This window comes from Gossypium raimondii, chromosome 10 (genome assembly GCF_025698545.1).
Source record: "Gossypium raimondii isolate GPD5lz chromosome 10, ASM2569854v1, whole genome shotgun sequence".
NCBI classification, from domain to species: Eukaryota; Viridiplantae; Streptophyta; class Magnoliopsida; order Malvales; family Malvaceae; genus Gossypium; species Gossypium raimondii.
Genome location: NC_068574.1, coordinates 56,912,140 through 56,922,973, shown reverse-complemented (window position 1 = coordinate 56,922,973; position 10,834 = coordinate 56,912,140). Strand labels below are relative to the sequence as shown.

The window sequence follows — 10,834 nt, the reverse complement described above, 5'->3', positions numbered from 1 at the left end:
TATATGTATATATATACAAATAAATTTAAAAAATATGTACGTATGTATATAACAAAATGTATGTATGTACATATATACAACAAAATTTGAAATTAAAATCACATAAATAAGTAAATCATAACAATAATAATAATATAATATAATAGTAATAATAATATTAAAATAATTAATTTAATGATAAAATAACTCTAATAATACATACGGGATTAAATTGGAAACCAAACTAAATTTTGGGGTCGAAACTGTAAATAAATAAAGAAAGGATTGCCAGTGATCGAAATGAAACGCGCTCAAAACTAAAGGGACCGATTGTGAAATATTTCCAGCTCGAAACGCAGCGTTTTAATCGAGGGATTGCACATGGTCCAAGGACCATACTGAAACAGAAACAAAATTCGCGGCCCAAATAAAAAAAAACACAAAGAGTCAGATTGCATTATAGCGCAAAAGCGGAGGGGCTAAACATGAATTAGCCCCTCCAAGCAAAACACTCAGATCCCCTGGCGGGTCGGGTCAGCCACTGGAGGGGCTAAACGGCATTGTTTTCTGTTTTTATTTTCTCCAAAATTCGTAAAAAAGGAGAAGGCATACAATCATCTGATTTAAGCTTTTATAGCCGGTTACAACTTTCTATTTCTATTGTTTTGTCGTCTTGCTATTTGGCTATTTGTTGTTGCGTGTTTTTACTGTTTTGCAGGTATTCTGACGCACGTGGAGGGGCGATGGGACGCGATGACGGTGGCGTGCGAGGGGGTGGAGCGTGCAGCGCTGGAGGCTGACCATGGGGCTAGGGTTTTTCTTTTGCTGAATTTTTTTAGGTTGCTGAGCTAGGGTTTTTTATTTGGGTTTGGGCTTGGCCTAATGCTGTAGTGGACTTTTTTATTTTTTGGGTTTATTTTGTTTGTTTTTGCCTGGGCAAAATTGGCCCATAACAAAAGGCTCGGGGAAATCAGGAAGGTTTTAAAAAACCAGTTTCTTCATATAAACAAGGCCACGGAAAATATATATCTATATATATAGTTTCAGGAAGAAGCACCTAAATATTAGCAGAAAAGGGCACTATGGCATGAAAAACAAGGGAAAAGCTGTAGAAGCTCGAGAAAAGCAGAATCCCACATGCCTAAGAAAAGAAAACAGCACCCAACAGACTCCGATAAATAGAAGCACAAATAAACAGTTTTATTCACGGAGCTGCGCTGTGAGCACATAGCGAACTATTCTTTCGCCTTTTACTAAAGAATACCGTGTGCTCGCAGCTTAGGGCAGTATACGCCTATTTTTGGAGGTTTAATTCCTTTATTGGAATGACCCACAAATTTAACTTAAGATTTTTATGGTTTTCTTCTCTCTTAGCTTCAAGATTAATGTATGTTCTTACTTTAAAGAAAATTTAAGAATATATGAAGTTAAAATTTTGGAAGTTTTCTAAATAATAATTTTGACAGTTTAAATAAAAGTTAATTATTTATTTATCAATCTTATATTTTTATTATTATTTTTGAATAGGTGTTTAAATATTTGTAATTTTAAATTTACGTGTGTTTATACAAGATTTTAATTTAATTTTTTAATTTTATTTAAAAATTTTACTCGGAAAAATTTCAATTTTTCCACGTGTTTATAAATTGCACTTGCTGAAAAAACAGCCTATTCTAAAGGAATTTAAACCATCGATGCTGAAGACCATATGGCAAAGATTGTGTTGATCTGAGATATTTTATAATAGAAATATAATCACGAAATCTGTTGAAAGAATCCCTTCAATTTGTTCATATTTGTTAACAGTATGGAAAATGCTCGAAATTTCTGTTTATGATAGCTGTTAGCTTGAACCTTTTGCTAGCGATCTTACATAAAAAAATGAGGTAAATGCCCTCTCTACTATTAACACCCTCTCTCTGCTGAGAAAACTGCTGCTGTCTAAATTTAGCACTTGACTGTTAATTTCCCCACAAGATTGTTTGATTACTATACAGTATTGGATTCACTGGATTAGTCCCTTATTTCGACTTGGTGCTGGTTCGGAGAATGTAAGCTGGTACAAAGAACTATCAATATGATCGTTGAATTCTCAACACTCCAATCAGTAATTATTGTGAAGGTTTCTAGATGTCCCTTGAAATTCAACAAAACTTGACTTACATGCATTAGCCATTCCATTCATCTTTGGTTACTGCAAATTAATCTCTATATATAAAGCATATACTCTGTGAAATTTTACAACACAGTAACTGTATTGGAGACCTATCTTATTCTATCAATTGCATCTTTTCATGGCTGCCTCCAATTCCAACACTGTCAGCTTGAAGCTTTTTATAGACCCAAATTCTAATAGACTTCTGTTTGCAGAAGCTGGTAAAGATTTTGTTGATTTTCTATTCAGTATTATGTTATTGCCTGTTGGCACTGTGATTAGGCTCATTGGTAAACAAGGAACAGGGTGCATTGGAAACATTTACGACAGCATTGAAAATTTGGGCAATTCCTATATGCTGTCAGAAAACATCACAGACATCCTTTTGAAGACTCAAGCTTTTAACTATGGTGTTTACAAACCTGGGTTGTGGTCATCCCTGTCAACGTCAATATACACCAAATTCTACAGGTGTAGTAACTACAAACCAAAAGAGGATTGTAGCAAGTATATGGCAAATGGTTTCTCTTGGTGTCCTAGCTGCTACAAACAAATGGACCTTGATTTCACTTTTGTGAATTTTCGAGATAAGGTAGGGGTAGGTTTTGTCAAGGAATCTGTAACTTATATGATAACGGATGATCTGGCAGTGAGGCCTATGTCTGCTAAATCTATTTTCACTTTGCTCAACCACTTGAACATAAAGGATGCTGGTGATCTTGAAGAGAAAGTCATTGCCGTTGGAGCTAATGAGGTAAAACAAGATTTTTTTTTTTCCTTTTGATTCTTGCTTGACACTCCATTCTTAATAACATTGGCTTAAACTTGCTTTGTTTGTGTAATAGGGAGTGGAATTGCTTAGGGCATCCATGCAGACAAAAACGGTGCTTACTGCTGTTTTCCTTGGTGGGAAGAAGGAATCCTCCATAAAGTCCGAGCCTATTCACTGAAGTCTTGGATTTAATGAGCAATCTGTTCAAGCTCATATAATTTCATTTTAGAAATTGAAACTTGGAGATTATAGTGTCATATTGACAAGTGGTTCTTTTTTGTTCTTGCAATTTGTGTCATTTGGAAACAATATTGAGATCTTAAATTGATAATTTTAGCATTACTTCATAACAAGAAATAGCATTGGACTGTAGCGAGCAACCCTAAACCCTGAAACTAAAACCAAACCGAAGTCATGAAACCTTTGTTTATGATAGCAACTTATAAATGAAACAGGATAAAACGAAGCTCACCGCATTAATGCCTACATCAACCATTTTCTCTTCCAAAGCATCAACTTGCTTAACGTTGAACTTACTTATCATAGCTATGCTTGAAATTGTTGACATTGGTGTGACTGCCAGATCTCATCCATGATTGTATTAAGTAATGACCCCTTTCACATATATCCACTCTCATTTGCGGCAGACGATGATATTGAAACCTTATTTTGGGGGTTTACAAGTGATGCCGGGAAGTTCATGGCCCCAGAGCGAGAAGGGCAAATAGACCATACGAACATAGGTAAATCCCTAGTTTTGTTGATGATTCGATGTTTGGAAACAAGAGAGGAACATTGGCTGGCTAGCTTGAAGAATATGTAGGTTTCAACGAGGTATACTTGTTTGTTGTCGAGAGAATGTACGCAACGCCCAATTTTTCAATGCTCTGGTAAAGATTTCCGAGGCATCCAACCATGCCTTCTTTTGTAAGCAACCTTATAACAGTACCAACAGGCAATAACAATATGTTGAAAGAGAAAATAAATAAAATCTTTCCAGCTTCGGCATATAGAACCCTTTACCCATTTGTATCTATCAGAAGCTTCAAACTCACGGTGGTGGTGGTCGCCATGGATTGAATTAGTGGATAAGAAATGGTAGGAACTCCGGTGAATCCTGCTTGCTTAATATATTGAGATATCTTTTAGCAATAATGATCCATAAAGAGGATTGGAAAGGACAAATGAAGATTCACTAGCAAGACCTTGCCAAGAAACCCAGTCTGAGGAATTAAATAACTAGTAGCCGGATAATGATTTACGATGGCATACCGATATCAACAAATAAAACATAATCAATTGACAAATCATGAAATATAACAATAATACGGGGGTTCTGATACTAGTCAGATAAACCATTTTTGAAGCAAACACCAATGACTAGGCAAGAGATGAACTTATTAGCGAACTCGCCGAGTAATGACCGGATCTAAGGCAGGGCCGTCGTAGCACCTGCGATTGCTAACAATCTCATCAAGATATAAATTGTTATGTAAGAACCAGCTGCTACCATACCAAAAGAAACCAATGGTATTCATGCAACAACTTTGAAATGTACCCAGACTATTTCACATACAGCAATCATATATTTCGAGTGCAAATACATATGAACTGATATAAAGAACAATTTATTTGATTCAAAAATAAAATATCAATTATACATAAGTTTCTATAAAACTAAAATCAAACAACTTAGCCAACACCGGAGAACTTATAATGACATTGTATAGCTACAATGGAAATGCAACAAGGATTTGAGATTATATGTTAAGTCAAACAGTTACCTCTAAATATATATTTATATATATTTTATTTTCCTAATTTATTTAAATCAAAGATTCAATTTTTAATTTTAGTTTTAGTTTTTAATTATTTTCTTGATGAAAATCTAATCCAACTTTTCTATATTTATATTATATTTAAAGAATTTACTCAATTGAGTAATTCTCGACAATTGTTCTTTATAAAATTAAATGGTTTCAAGGTAAAATAATAATAAATGTTGTTGTGGGGATACCTATTTTATTATTTCAATTAATTTACATTTAATAGTATTTGAGCACAAAATATCATAATTTTTAATGCATATATAATTTCAATTAATGCTTCATTTAATTTTTAAAATATTTTCTATAAACACATTTGTTATATAAATTTTTTACTGAGTATATTATAATCTAATTACTAAGTCACCGACCAAAGATTTCATCACCGACTAAAAAGTTGTCATCATCAAGTCAGACCCATCGTCAAATTCTTCTTCTTTAGTGAATGGCGGTTCTTACCAGGGGCGAAGTCAGAAAAAAATTTTAAGGGGGACGAATGAAATTTTAATTTTTTATAGTCTATATCTTTATAATTTTTAAAAGATTAAATCAAATTTTTATAATTTTAGGGGGCTAAAGTATAATTTTACCTTTACTAATTTAATTTTTTTTTTAAATCCAAAAGCTTAAATAATAATTTTACGGAGCCGGCAGCCGGGACCCCTACCACCCCAGATTCGCCACTGGTTCCCTCTTTAAAACCATTGATACCCAACCTTAAACATTGATAGGAATTCACTTAAATTTCAGACCCTAAAACATTTTTAAAGTTAGTTAACGAGAGATTGGGAGGAAAGAGAGGTCGCCACATTATTAAATTAAATTAAAACAATTTAATTCTAATATTAATTTTTGAAAAAAATATATTATGAAAATATCAAAGCCACATGCGTGGCATCAACTCATTGGCCGGATTAATTTTTTTAAAGGCTTTAATATTAAGTACTTAATTGGTAAGGGATACAGCAGTAAGCACAGTTTTCGACTCTAGCGATGCTCTTCAACAACTCCAAACCCTGAAACAAAACGTAAAAACAGATCAAAGCTATCAAACCTGTATGTTTCTTACAGCAACTTATAAACAGAGGTTGAACTCATGTAGCATAGCTATGATCGAAATAGTGGACATCGGCGTGACCGTAAGATCGTCCATGATCGTATACATAACGACCCCTTTCACGTAACCCTCCTTTGTAGTAGGCAATGAAGTTGAAACTTTGTTTGGTGGGAGGTGTACAAATGTTGCAGGGATGTTCATGATCCCAGAGCAACAAGAGCAAGTTGCTGTCGAATCATTTGTGTAATACAAAATACAATTCCTCCTACCGCACAGTCCATCATAATAATCATACGATGATGATCCTTTAAGACCATATGAACACTGTAAAAGCTTTGTGGTGTTGATGATTGAATGCCTGGCAACAAGACAGGCAGGAGTATTGGCCGTTAATCATGAAGAATATTTAGGTTTCAACAAGATGTTCTTGTTTGTTGTCGGCTGAAAGAATGAATCATTCAATTTTTCGACGCTTTAGTAAAGGCTTCCAAGGGATCCAACCATGCATTTTTTTTTTCCAGCAACTTCGTAACAGTACTAACAGGCAATAACAATACGTTGAACGGTTGAAGAGAAAATCAACAAAATCTTTTCCAGCTTCGGCATATATAACCCTTTGCCCTTTTGTATCTATCAGAAGCTTCGGTGGTGGAGGTGGCGAAATATGAGATCCTATGTTAAGATATAATAAGTTGGTTAAGAAAGCAGTTATAGTCAGCAGAGTTGTTAAGCTGAATTGTTAAGAGAGGCAGTTAGTTTTTGTTGAAGTTGGTCAGCATGAAGCCAACACTCGATTCCATACAGGCCATGAAGACCAAGCAAAGCTGGAACAGATGCAAGGGCTGCTGATGCAAGCTCATTTTGTTCATTTTGTTATATTTAGTTGATGAAATGAGTGTTAGTTCATTTCTAACTAAGTTAGCTTCGATTGATGTAATTAGCTTATGTATGAGTCTGTAAACACGCTTTGTATAAGTTTACAAGCTAAGATTTCAAGTTTCTATGTAATTAGTGGAGGTAGGTAATTACTTGTTGATTTTGACAAGCCTTATGCTTGAGTTATGTAATCGCTTCAAGCCATTGTTTTTGTATGAATCAAGTCGGTTTTGTTCATCAATATTCTCTCAAATTTCCCACTTATTTTCTTCTTTCTTTAACTCGAAATTGTTTGTTTGCTCAAGAAGTTTCGAGGCTTGCTCGACAAGATACTTGCTGAGTCTTTGATTCTATTGTTGCACCAACAATTGGTATCTAGAGCTTATTTCTTAAGGGACCATTATACAAATCCATGGCTTCATCAAGCTTTTCACCACCGCACCTCAAGTATTCAATGGAGAAGGCTATCACATATGGGTGGTCAAAATGAAGACTTACCTGCAGCTTATGATCCGTGGGAGGTGGTCAACTCAGATGTTGAACCGTAACCACTTAGAGGCAATCCAACAAAGGCTCGATCAAAAGACATCTTGATGAGAGGACCAAGAGGCACAAGGCCATGTCTTGCATTCGAACTCAAGGTCGATGTGATTTTCACAAGGATTATGGCCTGTGAATCACCAAAACAGCCTGGGATAAGTTGCAAGAAGAGTTTCAAGGGACGAGAGGACAAGGCGAAAGAGTTATTGAATTTGAGGAGAGATTTGAGAATTTAAAGATGAAGGAAGAAGAAACCATCAAGCAATATTCGACGGGATTATGGCGTGGTTAATAGCATCGAGCTCCTTGGAGAGCGCTTTAATGAAGCTAGGATAGTGGAGAAAGTAATAGCAACTCGCCGAGAGGTATGAGGCAAAATCTCATCTCTCGAGGACTCAAGGATCTCCCACCATTTCCTGACCGAGTTGATCAATGCTCTATATGCTCAAGAGCGAGGAGAGCAAGTAGACCGGAAGAGCATCAAGAAGGTGCCTTTCAAGCAAGGACAAATCGCCTACAAAGGCAAGAAGGCTGAGAGACAAGCCAAAGAATGATGTCTGAGAAGAGAAGGTCAAACTTGCAAGCACCGCAGAAGGGTGGTCATCCGAAGAAAATGCTGGTTCAATCCAGATCATCGTGTCAAGATTGTAAGAAGAAGGGTCATGTTGAGAGAGTTTGCAAGAGCAAGACCAAAACAAGACAGAACCAGTCTCAACAGATGAAAGCTGAGGCTCGAGTAGCTAAGGAGGACAGTGACCAAGAGGAGCAAATCTTTGCTGTGTCATGCTCACCGCTCAGAAAGGCTCTCATCCGGTTGGCTCCTAGACGATGGATGCACCAATCACATGACACCGATCTTGCAATCTTCAAGTCTTTAGACGTAAACTGTAGAACCAAAGTCAAAATTGGTAATGGGCACTTTATTCAAGTCAAGGCAAAGGTGATGTCTTGATATGCACTCCCACAAAGTGCAAAATGATCTCAAATGTGCTCCTCGGTGCTCGAAATTGATAGAAACCTACTCAAAGATAGCTCAATTGTTGGAGAAAGGTTACTCTGTGGTGTTCAAGAACAAGCGATTGCCAAATCGGTGATCCAAGTGGATCCAAACCGATGGCGATCCTATGGTGATAAGAGCTTTGTGGTTGATCGGACAAAGAAGTCGACATTGCCTACACAACCACATCGATGAATCTAAGTTGTGGCATCAAAGGTGGGACATGCCAACTTCGGATCGATGGCGAATGGTCGAGAAGACTGGTGAAAACTTCATCAACTCGGTGGACCATGATGATGTGTGTGAAGTGTGTCACTAGGAAAACAGCGATTGCCATTTCCCATGAATCAAGCCCGAGAGCCTCAAAAACTCCAACCGGTGCACACCGATGTGTGTGGCCCTATGAGGATCGAGTCACTAAGTGGAAACAGTACTTCATCTTGCTTTGTTGATGATTTCTCTAGATATTGCTGGCTTTACTTCTTAAAAGTAAATCGAGTGGCCACCGTGTTTTGGAAGTTTAAAAGCTGCTGAGATGTAAACAGTCAAGCAAGTCAAGACCATAAGGTCGATAATGGGACCGAGTACACCTCACCGGTTCCAAGCCTTCGTGATAAGGCGGCATCAAACACCACTTACCAACACTTATACACCTCAATGTAATGGTGTAAGTGAAAGGAAGAATAGGAGCCTAATGGATATGGCCAGTGCTTAATGATTCGTAAGAATCGCCTAAAGCACTATAAGCGTAAGCGCTTAACACTTGCAACATACATTCAAAATAGACTTCCAACCAAGGCTTTGGATCGAAGACTCCATTCGAGGCCTGGTTTGGCTTCAAGCCATCACCGCTCATCCGAAGGTCTTTGGATGCATATGTTACACACATGTACCGCCGTTAAAAGGGACAAATTGTCCGAAAGGGCTCGACACGGTCTTCGGTGGGCTACAAGATCTTGTTAAGAAAGGCTATAGGATCTTGGATCCTTCAACAAACAAAGTGTCGATGAAGGTGGATGTGGTATTTGATGAAAGGTCATGTTGAACCGGAAAGGCATGAACACGAGGAAGTTTCAAGAACTTACAACAAACCAAGTCGAGCGAACAAAGTGTTCTGAAATGGACATTGATGATGAACCAATGGAGGAACAAGATCAATGACCGAGATTTATGAAAGGGCTCATATAGCCATAGCTGAACCAAGTAACTTTGAAGAGGTCAAGCTCAAGAAGAGTGGAAGCGAGCAATGGTGAGGAGATCAAGATGATTGAGAAGAACCGACACTGGAATTGGTTGAAAGGCCACCAAAAGGAAGGTGATTGGGGTGAAATGGGTGTACAAAGCCAAGCAAAATGCTGATGGTACCTTGAACAAACTGAAAGCAAGGTTGGTTGTCAAGGGTTCAATCAGAGGTATGGCTTGGACTACTGAAACCTTTGCACCAAAGGCTGTGCTCGACACCATCGATCATTGATTGCCTTAGCACCAAATCGAATGGAAAATTCATCAACTCGATGTGAAATCAGCCTTTCAATGGTTTTTAGATGAAGACATCTATGTTGAACAACCACAAGGGTTTGAAATAGCTGGGAGAGAGCATATGGTCTACAAATTGAAGAAGGCCCTATATGGCTTAAAACAGGCTCCAAGGGCTTGGTACAGCAGAATCGATGGCTACTTGACTGATCTGGGATTCAATCGAAGCAAGAGTGAGCCAACACTGTATGTCAAGAAGCAAGGGACACAAACACAACTCATTGTGTCCCTATATGTTGATGACCTGCTGGTGACAGGAGGAGATCGAGCAGTGCTGGTTAATTTCAAGACCAAGATGCAAGAGGTGTTTGAAATGTCTGATCTTGGGGAGATGTCCTATTTTCTTGGAATGGAGGTGACTCAAGCACAGAATGGGATATTTTTAAGTCAGAAGAGCTTTGCCACAAAGATTCTGACCAAGTTCTCCATGCAAAACAGCAAACCAACTAAAACACCTGTTGCTGTTGGAGAAAAACTATCGAGCCAAGGAAATTTTGAGAAGGTATGTGAAACTACCTACAGGAGTCTAGTTGGTTGTTTGCTATACTTGACTGCCACTAGACCAGACATAATGTATGCTGTAGGATTGCTCTCAAGGTTCTTGCATTGTTGCAATGAGAAGCATTTCCAGGCTGCCAAGAGAGTGCTCAGATATGTCAAAGGCACTTTGGACTATGGCTTAAGGTACAGCAGGAAAGGAAATCTAAATCTAGTTGGGTACACTGATAGTGACTGGGCTGGATCGATAGATGACATGAAAAGCACCTCGGGTATGCTTTCAACCTTGGTTCAAATATGTTCTGCTGGAGCTCAAGAAGCAAAGTCCGGTGGCACAATCTCTCACGAAGCGAGTATGTGGCGCAAAGAAGTGTCGCCAACCAAGCCATTTGGCTTAGGAAAATCTGGTGATTTGAATATGGATCAAAGGGAAGCAACAGAGATCTTCCGTGACAATCAATCTATCGTTGCAATTGCCAAAAATCCATGTTCCATGGAAGAACAAAGCATTTTAGCATTAAGCTATATGTTGTTCGAGAAATGGAGCAAGCTCGAAGTGAAGCTAATTCACCGCAATTCAGAGGACCACTTGCGACAT

At 37.8% G+C, this 10,834-nt stretch overlaps 1 protein-coding gene and 1 non-coding gene across 2 annotated transcripts; both read left to right on the top strand.

Annotated features, from left to right (window-relative positions):
• The first annotated feature begins 1,189 nt into the window (after positions 1-1,189).
• On the top strand, positions 1,190-1,306 carry LOC128034192 (U5 spliceosomal RNA). The gene has a single exon (XR_008190324.1). It is a non-coding gene; the product is annotated as a U5 spliceosomal RNA (small nuclear RNA).
• Positions 1,307-2,273: 967 nt separating this feature from the next.
• LOC105775629 (hypothetical protein) lies at positions 2,274-3,084 on the top strand. The gene is made up of 2 exons (XM_012598128.1): positions 2,274-2,888; positions 2,980-3,084. Exons 1-2 carry the CDS (start codon positions 2,274-2,276, stop codon positions 3,082-3,084), a joined length of 720 nt encoding a protein of 239 aa, XP_012453582.1.
• The last annotated feature ends 7,750 nt before the right edge of the window (positions 3,085-10,834 follow it).

Coding starts and splice junctions, on each gene's coding strand:
- LOC105775629 (XM_012598128.1), top strand. CDS start 2,274: ATGGCTGCCTCCAATTCCAACACTGTCAGCTTGAAGCTTTTTATAGAC. Junction 2,889..2,979: donor TTGCCGTTGGAGCTAATGAG/GTAAAACAAGAT, acceptor TTTGTGTAATAG/GGAGTGGAATTGCTTAGGGC.